Here is a 14,022-nt window from a genome sequence, read left to right as displayed (position 1 = left end):
TTTGAATAATTTATACAGTATGCTTATCAGAAATAATGCATAACAAATAACCCATTTCTAATTTTCTTTACCAGTAAATAAACCTTGATTGAAATTTTCTGTGTAAATCTAGATTTTTTACAATCACAGACAATATATGCTATGACTGAACCCATTCTTTTGGGAGTGTTTTGGCATACTGCCAAAAGAAGCAAAATCTGAAGAAGCCATTAAAAGAAAACAGGAAATAAACCAATGTCAGAAGCAGAGATCAGATCAGACCAGAGATCAGATTTGTGTCCCTCACACAAATTGACTTATTAGCATAAGTCACGTTTCTGTCCTAAGGAGGTTCACTTTGATGTTTGAGATTGGGGTTTATGAAAACTGAGAGTCCAGTTTCTGCTTCTCTTTTCCCTGAGTTTCCTTCTGGCACAGCATCTGATTCCTGCAGATCTGAGTTGAGCAGTGTCGGTGAGAACAGCCACTTCCCATCCCTCCCACAGCACAGGAGCTGCTGTTCCTGCCCTGGTGTCCTCAGTCAGACAGGGAGGAAAGCAAAAACTGGGACTAATGCTATTGATTCCCACTGTTCTGTGTTTATCACATTAACCAGCAGCAGACTTGGCCTGGTTTGTTAATATGGAACCTGATCCAAAACCCACTGAAGTCCTTAAGACATGTACCTCAGAACCATTAGGGAAAAGATTAACTAATCCAAATGATTTTTATACAAGGATTTAAAAACATACACGGGTTTGAGAGAAAAGCAGTCTTTTGGTAGTTTGGGGTTGGGATTTTTGAAGCAGAGTCTGACATAAAGCACACTGTGACAGGGGTGTTTTTTTATATATTTTAACATTTTCAGACCAGGCTCTTAAAACATGGTCACAGCAGTATCACTACTACCATATTATATAATTACTTCTTTGCACACTGCACTCAGCTGGAAGGAATTCAAAACAAGCCCAAATTTATACCAAAATATTTGCCACGTGTTTCAGATAAGGTATCAGAAACTTTGAACACAACATGAGAGATTTAATGTCCAGCATTTCCTTTTAAACTCATTTATCTTTCTCCCTCCCTCTGCACTCTCACACCACCGCACCCTCACATTTTATTTGACAGCACTTCTTTAGTACCTTCAATAAAAAAGCCTTGTCCAGTGAGGCAAATACAAGCACCTTATGAGGTATCACCAGCTTTTGAGTGCAGGCTTTGTCCTTTGCTGCTCTTTACAGATGACACAGGAGCCCTTGCTGTTGCTGCAGCTTGATTGACTCAAAGCTGGGACACATGGCATTTGTTATCTTTTTGATCCCCTGCTTCATGGTTGGAACCAACGTCGCTTTATCCTGCCAGAATGCTGACGACTTTGTGGGTGCCAGTTCTCCGGGGGACATCGTTATTGGAGGCTTGTTCTCAGTTCACAGCGAAATGTTGCGTCCAGAAGAAGATCCCATCAAGCCAGTAATTCAGAATTGTGCTGGGTGAGTAATACTGGAAATTAAACGTACAGCAAAGAAGAGAGCACTGACACTGGGCATGTAACGCTTACATTAAGGTCAACAAATTCTGGTTGTTTTTTTTCTCTTAGACTTAAAAATTCCTTGGACATCACATAAATTTCACGTAAATTAACAGATAAATTTCATGTAAATTAACAGAGGATGACAAAATATGGCCAAGTTACAATAAAAAATACTGCAGTTTACTGAGGAAGGGAATGAGCATTTGATCCTATTTCAATCTTCACAGATAATCAAATAGCCTTGGATGTTTGTGTTATCATCTGATTTCCATGTATGCATTTCATATTGCTAATTTGCCATAGATCTAAAGGACTCAGCTGGGCATCTATTCATTATTTTTTATGAAGCTAAACCTACATGATCTGGACACAGGCAGACTATTCCATTTTCCCCAAGCCCATAGTAAAGTCTGCCTCCCATCTCTTGGGCAGCTCAGTTATAATCTATGATAGTACCTTGATGGTGACACTGTAGTTATTTTTTAAATTACCATCATTATTACACTTGGAAGTATAATTGTGGCTTTATGTTATATGATAGCCTACATATAAACACCTTGCCATGCATGCATTCTTTGCATCAGAATATTTATTCTGTTGGCTCCAAGTCCTACTGTGCTTGAAACGTCCATTTTTCTGGAATACATGAAAAGGAAACCTGGTGAAGAATTTTATTTTATTTACAAAATAAATATTTCCTAAGATCAGGAATTCCAAACATGTATTTTTTAAAATTGAAATATAGGTGCAAATCCACAAATTTTATTTCAATTTTACAACTTAATTCCACATCTGAATCTAATAATTAGCTAGGTATGCAGGTATCCATCTGGATTTATGTCAAAATGTTGAGTAAGTTGATAATTCTGTCTGTCTTCCATTATTTTTCTATGGAGACATAAATTATCTCCAGTCCATCTGAAATTTAATTTAGATCATAAGATTTGTAATCTTTAGGGAAGTTTGCCAGAGAGGAGAGTTTGTTGTATTGTAGACATTTTGTGCTATCTCAGTTTTGATTAATCACCTGTTATAGCATCCACTGGAGATGAGGGGAAATATCTGGGCTAACTTCATCAGGTCTGAAGAATATTTTAGAAACATCAATGCAACCTCTAAAGACCTTGACCTCTGAAATATTTTCTTCTATTCTGAAACATTTAGTACTTCCTTTTCTTTGCTTCATGCCTTTGGTGAAAATAAATACATTTTTAAAAAACTTAGTGGGCAGGTGTAGTAAACTAGAATATCTTCACTGACTTTGACAGATGCTTCCTGAAGATATCACTTGCAAATTTTCATGTATCATGAAAATTAAACTTTTAGTACACTTTTCTTTTTCAGAAAAACACTTTTATTCAAGTATATTTTTGGCTCTGTGTTTATTTTACTTAGTCTCCTGTTAAATGAGAAAAAAATGGCTTTTAATCTTTTGTATGCTAAACCCAAGAAAAGCACACAAAACTTACTACCCATCAGTTCTTTTCAGCAGTTGTAAAATTCTAAGGGATATGCTCAAAACAGACTTTGCTTCACCCTTGCTTCCAGCAAAGTTTTTCTAAAAAACACCACCTATATTTCTGTGACAGCTTTGAAATTCAAGTTTTTCTTCAGACACTTGCAATGATACACGCTATTGAAACCATCAACAACTCAACGCTGTTGTCTGGAGTTACCCTGGGCTACGAAATCTACGACACGTGTGCAGAAGTTACAAAAGCCATGGCGTCTGCCCTGAGATTTCTGTCTAAATTCAACTCTTCTGAGGATGCCGTGGAGTTCAAGTGCAACTACTCAGACTACATCCCGAGAGTCAAGGCAGTCATTGGAGCCAGCTACTCAGAGGTGTCCATGGCAGTGTCAAGGCTGTTGGCTTTGCAATTAATCCCACAGGTAGGCTTGAGGCAACTATTTTATTTTGGACAGAGGATCAGATTTACCATGCTAAGAATTAAGGCTCTAATCACAGGACTTGCAAAAGCCACATATTTACCACAGGGCAGGATTTGGTTTATCCTAAGGACATCAGGACGGGTGGGCTTCAGCTCCAAGTGGAGGCCTTGATTCACTTACACAAACAAAGACAGTAAGGGATATTTTATATACCCAAGGCACATTTATCCAAGTGTTTTTCCAGGTTCATGCTGGGCTCTTGTCAGTCCTGGTTACTCCAATGCACCTTGGACGACACTCAAGGACTTTGTTCAGGCAGCAAAGTTACAGCTGACATGAACACTTTGCCTGGTGGTGAATATGACAATACTCAACCTCAAGCTAAAAAAAAAAAAAATAGAGACCAGGTCAGATGTGATCTGTCCAGAAATTCAGGAATTCTCTCCAGCCCAAGAGAAATTAAATGTTGGAATCAGTAAAAATTATGGACAGGGAAGTGAGGAAGATTGCTCTAAAACAAAGATTTTCTCCTAGTACTCTTCAAACAATTGTAGAAATGAAAGAGTACAGCAGTTTAGATCCACACTAGTCCTTCCCAAAACATTCTTTTCTATTTCTGACCTCTCTAGGACTAGTACAGTCCCACATTTGTGCTTAGGCTGTGCTAACCTTCCTGCTGTCACCTTTGTGAAAGAATTGGGGTCAAGGCCAGGACTAAGAAGAAAGAAACAGATCCACTTCCATACCATCCTGTCTTGCACTTTGGTTTTGGCAATAGATATAAATTAACCAAATAAGTGGAAAAGACATAAAATCTGAACTAAAGATAACTTCTAACTGAATCTTCTCCTCTGCAATGGTAGGAAGTAATTCTGACCTCCAACGCCACCCCAGGAACTGTAGTAAGTATGAAAACCAAAGTGCCACACTTGAACATAATCAAAAGGCAAGTGACTAAAAAAATCTGTAGTAGGGCATAGATGGAAAATGGGAATCAACAGATTTTTCTTATCAATAGCATCTGCAGTGTTCTGACTCAGTAAGATTTTGGTATCCCCTCCAGACTGGTGACTCTTGTTTTGGAAACCTTAAATTCACTTTTTAAGAACTGTCAAGAAATACAGGGCAAAATAAAGTTCCAACAAAAAATAAGAAAGGATTAAAACTGGAGAGATTTAAATAGCAATGTTCTTTTTATGCTTTTCCAGCTACATTTGCAAGATAAAGATAATAAATCTTTTGTATGAAAAAAGTATAACATTTTGTATTATTGGATACTGTTTGTTTGTCTGTGAGGTTCTTCCAACCAATTTAATGATCCTTTTGAAATATAATAATTAAATATATATTGGGGAGAAAATATATGTGTGTGTGTGCGTGTGCGTGTGTTTGAACCATACTAAAGCACACAGTGACAGGAAAATACTACAAAATATAAGAGTACTAGTAATTTGAATAGAGACTCAAAAATAGCCAATATTTTAAATATTGTTTTGAAGAGCATATTGATGGTGTCTGTTTTACAGAGTAAAACAAAATCTTTATATCATCATTACTGTCATATCTATTTTGAAAGATTTTGCTCTCAGCCTTCACTGAATTATGTGGAAGGGAGAAAGTGTAACTGGCGCTGGGCACAAGTCTGCATCCTAAGAGCAGGGAGAGAGAACCTGCCCCCTTTAGCTGCAGCTTGTGGATGCTCATTCACAGGAGGAGGGAGTCTGGGTCAGGTGGGAAGAAAGAGCAATCATGGCAGCTTTGGAACTCTTGGCATCCTTTGGAGAACACATCTGTAACTGAATTGTTCATTCTTCCTAGGTCAGTCCTGCATCATCAGCTGAAATCCTCAGTGACAAAATCAGGTTTCCTTCTTTCTTCAGGACTATCCCCAGTGATTTTCACCAGACAAGAGCAATGACTCGCTTGATCTGTGAATCTGGGTGGAACTGGATTGGAGTAATAGCCACTGATGATGACAATGGGCGGTTCGCTCTGGAGAGCTTTGGCGTCCAGGCCATGGCAAACAACGTTTGCATAGCTTTTAAAGAGATGCTGCCAGCCTATCTCTCTGACAGCACTTTTCACACCAAAGTTGATCAAGCAATTGAGAATATTGTCAAAGAAAAAAGAGTAAACGTTATTGTTGTCTTTATGAGACAGTTTCATGTGCTCAAACTATTCAAGAAGGCAATTGAGAGGAACGTTAATAAAATCTGGATTGCAAGTGATAACTGGTCAGCTGCAGTCAAGATCAGTACAATGACCAATATCAGACAGCTGGGAACAGTTGTGGGATTTGGATTTAAAAATGGAGACATCTCCTCATTCCAAGAGTTTTTGAGAAACCTTCATGAAAAGCCAACTGAAAACAACAAGTTTTTACGTGAATATATTATGCTTTTGTCAGTCTGTGCACACCTGGAATATCATGACTTTCAAAGGTGCATTGCAAACCAGTCCCAGGATAATCTATTGGAAAATGATGGGAGTAAGCCTCAGATCTGGAGAGATGATTTTTTGAATGCTAATGTTGAACCAGGATTTATCCATAGTACTATGCTTGCAGTCTATGCTATAGCTCACGCCATTAAAGGGCTGTGCAAGGACAGAGACTGCAAGGATCCATCTGCCTTCACTCCCTGGGAGGTATGATGCTCATTCTTACAGGTCTCATTCTGCCTAACTTTCATCGCATTTTTGCCACCCTATTCCTGGAGATAAAAGCTTGGTCCTTTTACCAAAATACTCCTTATCAGCTACTTGACTATAGTGGTCGGTCCCATTGCTGCAAACCACTGCGATGCACATCGTGAGTGCTCCTGAGTGATGGGGATACTGCAGGACAGGAGCATTCACCAAAGAGTTACAATTTTCCTCTCTCCTTTCTCTCACCACTGTATCTGTTTTGTCTTAATTCAAGTATTGTCCTCCATAATGAGCCTCTACCTGAAACTGAAAAGGCTATACATTGTACCTGTGTCTGATCTTGACTTTTATATATAAAGACATAATCTTTAAGATGGGTGAGGCACTTGTTATCACACTACTGGGTGGGAAAAGAGGAGGAAAAATCAGACAAGTAAACCTGACCTGACCTTTTACCCAAGAACCTGCTCAGGACAATTCACTTTTACACACTTTTACTCAGAAGATTAAACAAATATTCACTTAAAAGTCAAACAACCCCTGAAAGCACTCTGATTTGCTCTGACCTCTTATCCTAGGTCAGGGCAGGTCAAACCAAGATATGGGATTTGAAATAAAAAACAACTAATCAATAACCCTGTAACAATCAGACTAATAACATGAATTAGTAAACACTAATGGGACAAATTCAGGTCTGTTTAGCAGGAATGCAGCTTTACGGAGCTACATTTACACCATAATGCCAAAAACCAGTTACACCAAGAGGTTGCTAAATATTAACCCCTTCTGTCTGAAGCTCAACACGCATTCAAAAAGCTCTTGTGTTCTCATATTGTTAGACAAATTGAAAAAGTGGAGAACAGAAAAATTAAATTAGTAATCTGAGTATATACAACGAAAAAAACCCTATTCATTACACACAACTATGCAGCATCCAAATCAAATGCACCAATCAAATTGGTTAGAAACACACCAATTCTTCATAAACTGTATAAATGCCCAAAAAAATTACATAATACATGACAAGTTGGCATACTATATACACTAGATGTGTATGTGTTACTAGATATGTTACATACATTTGACAAAGCCTATTGAGGTAGTATACACGTCAGCATGTTTATTAAATGCTATGAATATCACAAATGGACCCATGTAACAGCATGATTTTCAAATGCAGTTGAACTCAGCCTTTCACCAAACATTGAATTTTTTTCTTGTCAGTTAATTATTGATGCCAAAAAAATCATTAGGCCTGCAAAATAATAAAGCTTTTTCTTCAATTAAGAGCCATGGCAGCTAAATGGGAGTACTTCAATGATCTCCCCATGCACTGGGAGTGGGGATATATAATGTGCCTTAACCTGTCCTTTTCTAGATCCACACAGACCTGTTTCATCTGTCTGCCTGTGATGAGGGAGGCAGAAGTTTTCCCCTCTTGAACAGAATGGATTGCTATATGGAGCTGGACAGTTGCCTTGCCAAAGCATATATATTGTTCATTGATTTTTAACAGTTCTGAGTCTCACCTTGCCATACAAAATTTCAGGCTGAGTTGCAGCTGGGAACAGTACTACTTACTCCCAGTCGTGCTGGGAGAATTTACTCTGGAAGCAAATGTTGCCCAGATTGATTCTGCTGACAGTAAAGTGACAGGAGTACTGCTCACCACTGGTCTTTACAAGAAGGAGCAGGCCAAAAGATTCTTAGAGGGCCAAAAGGTTCTTAGTTTATGCCATCAAAAATATTTGCTCTGAATATCACACCAATTTATCAAGGCTGGAAAATATACTATAATTATGATTTTATGAAATTATGATTCGTTTTAGTGATAGATTTTTACAGCCAGCATGATTGTCTGTATAATGTAATTCTGTAAACAAAATGAATTCAAATTTTAATATTTTTCTTTGTCCTAAAAGCATTTCTTTTTAACTTTATACTATCATACATATGTTAAACTACTCAGGTTGTCACACTGACATGATACTGGTGTATGTTATCATTCCTTAAACTTATGTGCAGCTCCTTGAAGAACTTAAAAGAGTTGTAGTCATTGATGGTGATAAGGAAGTCAAATTTGACTCCCACGGCGATATGAGCACCAGTTATGATGTCCTTCTTTGGAAAGAAATTGATGGCCACATGGAAATCACCACTATGGCAGAATACGATGCTGAGAAAGGTGACTTTATCTTTGAGGATGAAGAGAAAAAAAAAGACTTTCTGGCTTTAAAGGTAACTTTTTATTTGTTGACATAATGTGTGAAATTTATTTTAAGACAGTTTTTTTCTCCCTGCAGCACTTGCTACTGGAACATGTGCCAGCTAGAAATCACTTGGGTGATTTCATGTTTTCCTCCTAGAGCAAAGAAACCTTTCTGAGTTTATTCAACCCCTTTCATGCACTCAGAGATGCATGTTAGCCTATGAGCAGGCCCAGGGATACAAAAATCTCTTTATTTCTCCAGAATACCCCTAGAATGTTATGTGTAAGCTAAGGATGCTATTACAGAATCTTACAAAGGGATTTTAAAATAAAAAATTATGGCGTATAAAAAAGCCCTCACTTATGTACCACATGTTTTTTTAACATGAAGATTCAGATGTGTTGATTTCATTGTTAAAAAAGAAAAAAGTTTTGTTGTTTATTTGCCCCTGTTAGAGCTGGGGCCAGCAGCATGAGTAGGTGGTGCCACCAGGAGCCCCAACACCGGTGTGGACAGGACTAGTGGGTGGCCCTGGCCAGCTCCAGCGGGACAATCTGTCCTCTGTGCATGGGAGGATGTCTGAGTGCACGGCACAGCTCTGTGCTGCAAGGCATTCCCCACTAATGGGGCAGGGAGAGGCTGCTTGCTAGGTGGGCTGAATTCTGGTCCCCACATGTGAACTTAGCTGAGTAGAGAAGGAAACCTCAAACCTTGTCCCTCTTTGTGGTGCAAGGAATGTCTCCACCTCCTTGTAAACACCATCTTGGAAGGAGATGAGATTGCAGTGAGCCTCAGGACAGGTGATTTGACAAAAAAAAATGTCTTTGGAAGGAGGACATGAAGGGAGACCTCAAGAGAAGGCCCTGATCACACACCCAGAGTGGAGCTTCATGACTCAGGGACAAGCTGGCGGGGGTCAGAAGTGTCAGAGCTGCAGCACAGAGCACCTCCAAAGCATCTCCTTCCAGCCAAGGTGTCCCCCCTGGGCTCTGAGCAGCTGAGCAGAGATTCAGGATCTCATTTTTGAAGCAGTTAGTTCAAATTCCCCTTCAGATGCTTCTGTGCATTCTTTGAAGATGATCCTCTGTAGTCTAAATGCAAGTTCAAAGCTGAAAGAAAGACTTTGATCTTGATTTTAAAGGTGTACACAAATCTAGAAATTAGCATTCAGGGCCCAAAAATAAAATTATCGGGTAAATAACACCCCATTCAATTACTCATTTACTGTGTGGAGAAAATACAACAAACATGGATCCTACAATGTCTGTTTTTCAACATAATTTTCAGATTTTCAGATTTCCTTAAAATATGTATGATTTTAAAAAATTGCAAAAATCCTGGAGGTTTCTATTAATGTTCCCTTCTAATTAGCTGTACCTAAGATGATGATCTCTTTTTTTTTTGCCCTCTGCACACTGCAGAAGGTTCAGTCAACATGCTCCCAGCCCTGCAGTCCAGGCCAGGTGAAAAAGGTTACAGAAAGTCCACACACATGCTGCTATGAGTGTATTTACTGCCCAGAAAACCATTACAGCAACCAAACAGGTAAAAAATTAGTATCCAAATAAAGGTTTATTTCAACATCAATGTAGTTGTTTTGCTTGGATATAATGTGCCTTGAGAACCATGGGTTAAATTTTTGAATGGGATTTAAATATTTATTTATGATCACTTTCCTGTAAAACTTGGTATAAATGCTTTTTTAAAGGCCAAGTTTAAAGTAATTAGATTGTCCAGCTGACTAGCATTATCCTTTGCTAGGATGGAAATTCTGGCTGATTAATCAGTGAGATTTACTCTCATTAAATGGAGCCTTTCCTCCCTGTCTTTCCTTAGTACATTCAGTCCAGTCAGGAGCAATTTCTTGACTTTGAGAGTGGTGAGGCACTGGTTGCCCAGAGAAGTTGTGGTGGTTGCCCCATTTTTGGAAGTGTTGAAGGCCAGGTTGGACAGAGCTCTGAGCAACCTGGTGTGGTGGAAGGTGTCCCTGCCCCCGGTGCAGGAATTGGAACTAGACGGTCTTTGAAAGTCCCTTCCAACCCAAAGGATTGAAAGCCTATGAATCTATGAAGTTCAAGGGTTATGTAATTTACTTAGCAGCACATTTTGTGTCTTACCACAGAGTACTGTGTTATTTGATATAACAGTATATTTTTGTATAATATATTTTTGTATCAAACCTAATGTATACTCTACCACTGGTTTAAGCAAAATCTTTTAAAGGTGAAAATTAAATATGGGGAAGAAAGATGGAATTAAGAAAATTAAGGTAGCGTGTACTTTTTAATATCCTGAGAGCAGAAGAAAAGTAAAATTTATCTGCTTATTCAATTAATTGTGAAATTTCTCCATATCAGAAAATAGGAATTGCAAAGCAAAAGTACCTTTCAAATCCTTATCTAAAGCAATGTTTGTTCTTGCTGTTGTGTTTTAAAAGCTATCTGTAAAGAGAATATTACGGTGTTTTGTTGTTAAAATAGACAAATGAAAGAAAAGCAATTCAAATTTTTGCAAGAGAACTGATTCCTCTCGAGTTGTTGTTCAGGTTTCAATTAAAGCTCCACTGGTCACATTTCACTGGTCGTTTTCTCTGCTCGCCCCTGGCTGCAGGCAAGGCTTGCCCCCAGCTGGCAGGGAGCTCCGGGCATTTGTCCTCAGCCCTTTGTGCCACGGCAGCCCTGCAGCTCCTCCCCCTGGGCAGCGACAGCCGGACCCATCCTTTCCCTTCAGCATCCTTTCCCACATTGCTCCTGCGTCTCAAATCCCTACAATCCGCTTTGCAGTTTATTAACTTCAGGGTTCTAAGATATCTTCCCTTTTTTCTGCTTCCAGATATGGATTACTGCTACCGATGTAACAACAAAACCTACTGGGCTCCCGTCAACAGCAGCACGTGCTACAGGAAGACAATCTATTTCCTTGCCTGGACTGACTGGTTTGCTATCTTCCTCCTCCTCCTCTCTGCTTTTGGGGTTGTGTTGGTTTTGTCCATTTGTGTAATATTTACCAAAAACTTGGACACACCAGTAGTAAAGGCATCTGGTGGTCTGACTGTCTGCTATATTATTCTCTTCAGCCACTTCTTAATTTTTTTAAGCACTGTCTTCTTCATAGATATACCCACAGAATTCAAATGTAAAACTAGGCAAGCAGTCTTTGGTATAAGTTTTACACTCTGCATTTCATGTATTTTAATAAAGTCACTAAAAATTTTACTAGCTTTCAGCTTTGATCCCAAGCTTCAAAATTTCCTGAAATGCATGTATAAACCTATTCCCACTGTGGTCACTTGCACTGGAATTCAAGTTATTATTTGCACCTTCTGGCTTATATTTAGAACACCTTTTGTAAATCAAAATTTCTCAATCCCGAGAGCAATAATTCTGGAATGCAATGAGGGATCTATTGTAGCTTTTGGGATTATGTTGGGCTACATCGCTGCCCTAGCATTTATTTGCTTCATATTTGCCTTTAAAGGTAGGAAATTGCCAGAGAATTACAATGAAGCTAAATTCATCACTTTTGGCATGCTAATTTACTTTATAGCATGGATTGTATTTATCCCTGTCTACGCAACCACATTTGGCAAATACTTGCCAGCAGTGGAAATCATCGTTGTTTTAATATCTAATTATGGAATCCTCTGCTGCACTTTTCTACCAAAATGCTATATCATCATTTACAAGCAAGAAACAAACACAAAATCTGCCTTTCTCAAAATGGTTTACACGTACTCCTCTAAGAGTGCAGGCAGCGTTGCTGTTAGTCAGGCTTCTCTAGATTCAAAATCTTCCAGCTTCCGAGCCACTGTCACAGACTCGTGTAAAACTGAGAACGACTCTGTGAATGGAAATTGCCATTTCCAAGTGCCTGGGCAGTCACTAATAAAAGGAAAAGTTCTTCCTCAAAATACTGCAAGGACTATGGTTAGGAAGAGAGTCTCCAGCATATGACTGGCCAATGTTAAAATACGAGAAGTTAAAAAGTCATTTTAGGGAGCCATTTGTCTTTCAGATCTCTCTCTTTTTGCTGTCTGCAAGGAGGGTAGGCCATGTTAAACACCTTTTCCTGTACTTAGGCAGTTATCCATTACCAGATTTGAAAGGCTTTCCTGACTCACAGAGTCCATCCCTTGCTCCTGCAAACTCGCTGATGAGCAGTCCCCTTCAGCAGCTCCCTTCCTTCCCCATCCAGTCTGCATAGACCTGTGGGAACCTATTCTGCAACCTCCCTTCCTCAAGTGAGGCAGAAGCATCACAAAATTATTATTTCTCACAGTCATGTAAGTGGGACCACATGAGTTTCCCCACTTCTTTTGCCTCTTTGATGCTCAGTTGTTTAAGGAGATCTTCTTCTCATCTTGGCCCCATTTTACAGATCAAAGAGAACCTTGTCCCCAGCCTTTGTTTGCCAAGATAAACAAGTCCAGTCCTTTAGTCTCCACTTTTAAGATAGGCTTTCCATTCTTCTGAATTTCCAAAAGTAACTCTTTTCATCTGGTATAAATGAATCTTTTTTTTTCCTCCCCAAAATTGCACGACTTATTCCAGATGAGTACTGTAGTAACATTTAAGTTTTCTTGTGTTTACCTTCATGGTAGTGAACTAGAGACAGAGCTATAAAGAAATTAGAGACTTCTGCTGGAGCTCTGTAGTTATCCATATGTTCATCTGCCTTTTTTCCCCATACTCAGGAGGGACACATTGATTCACCTCATGCACCTCCTCTGATGCAGGAGGAGAGTGAGCCCCAGGTGTCCTTTTATTTGAGAGTGTAAAGTCAATGTGTGATGTCAAAACTTAAAACCACCAATTGATTCCTCTCATTAGCATAAATAATGTAATGACCAGTATCAGCATGAGGGCATCCTGGAAAATCTATGGGAGTTGACGTATACTTTAATAAATGTGATTTTCAATAAGAACATGACAATGCACCGTTAGGATACACAGCAATACCACAAGGATGACCTAGCATGATCTGAGAATGAGACTCTGCTCTGTAGCTCCTTGAGGACAGTTGTGCTGTGCCTTCTGTATGAGAGGGAAAGGGCACATTCAGAGGAGGAAAAATTTTTCTGTCAGGATAATGGTACCACAGAGCTTTTTCAGACAGAGCTTAAACAGCAGAACTACATTGTCGATATAGGAACAGGAAAATACTTTTCCATATTCATAAAGCCCAGAACCTAGAAACTTTGCTACTTAAGTTCTGTGCCATGTTGCTATAAAATAATACTAAATCCTTTTTATTGTGTATCTATTAAGGTATTTTAAAGTAATTTGAAAGGCAAGAGTGCAATTCACATACGGACTTGTGTAAATACGTATGTTCTGTTGCTAATTGTAGAAATGAAGGTTTATGTGTATATATTTGTATGCTGAATGCTATTTATACTTCAGTTGTTGCAAATACTTTTCTGCATATGAGGTTATGTATGATAAGGTTAAAATGCCTGCAGTGTGAAGTCTTCCCCTAAAAGAGAGAAGCAAAGCTTACAGTGCACAACTGTCAGCAAATAGCTGGTTAGAAAAGTTAATTTGGCTGGAACGTTGTACCTGTATTTACTGTTTTCAAAAGTGTTGAGTGTAGCATGCCTTGAAGCTGTATGAAAGGGAATGATTAAAGCCATATTGATGTTTAAAACTGAGTTTGCTTACTTAATTTCCTTTCCTCTCCCCATGAGCTTCTGTTTGGCCTTGAACAACAGCAAAACACGCACCTGTAAGGTTGTTTCCACTGTTGACCTCAGCCTGCTTA

At 38.9% G+C, this 14,022-nt stretch overlaps 1 protein-coding gene across 1 annotated transcript; it reads left to right on the top strand.

Annotated features, from left to right (window-relative positions):
* Window positions 1–1,278: 1,278 nt before the first annotated feature.
* On the top strand, window positions 1,279–12,215 carry GPRC6A (G protein-coupled receptor class C group 6 member A). The gene is made up of 6 exons (XM_064706896.1): window positions 1,279–1,472; window positions 3,103–3,406; window positions 5,225–6,052; window positions 8,078–8,290; window positions 9,684–9,807; window positions 11,095–12,215. Exons 1-6 carry the CDS (start codon window positions 1,279–1,281, stop codon window positions 12,213–12,215), a joined length of 2,784 nt encoding a protein of 927 aa, XP_064562966.1.
* Window positions 12,216–14,022: the final 1,807 nt, after the last annotated feature.

This window comes from Zonotrichia leucophrys, chromosome 3 (genome assembly GCF_028769735.1).
Source record: "Zonotrichia leucophrys gambelii isolate GWCS_2022_RI chromosome 3, RI_Zleu_2.0, whole genome shotgun sequence".
Classification (NCBI taxonomy): Eukaryota; Metazoa; Chordata; class Aves; order Passeriformes; family Passerellidae; genus Zonotrichia; species Zonotrichia leucophrys.
This window is presented reverse-complemented; position numbering and strand designations above follow the sequence as displayed.

Coding starts and splice junctions, on each gene's coding strand:
- GPRC6A (XM_064706896.1), top strand. CDS start 1,279: ATGGCATTTGTTATCTTTTTGATCCCCTGCTTCATGGTTGGAACCAAC. Junction 3,407..5,224: donor CTTTGCAATTAATCCCACAG/GTAGGCTTGAGG, acceptor CATTCTTCCTAG/GTCAGTCCTGCATCATCAGC. Junction 8,291..9,683: donor AAGACTTTCTGGCTTTAAAG/GTAACTTTTTAT, acceptor TGCACACTGCAG/AAGGTTCAGTCAACATGCTC.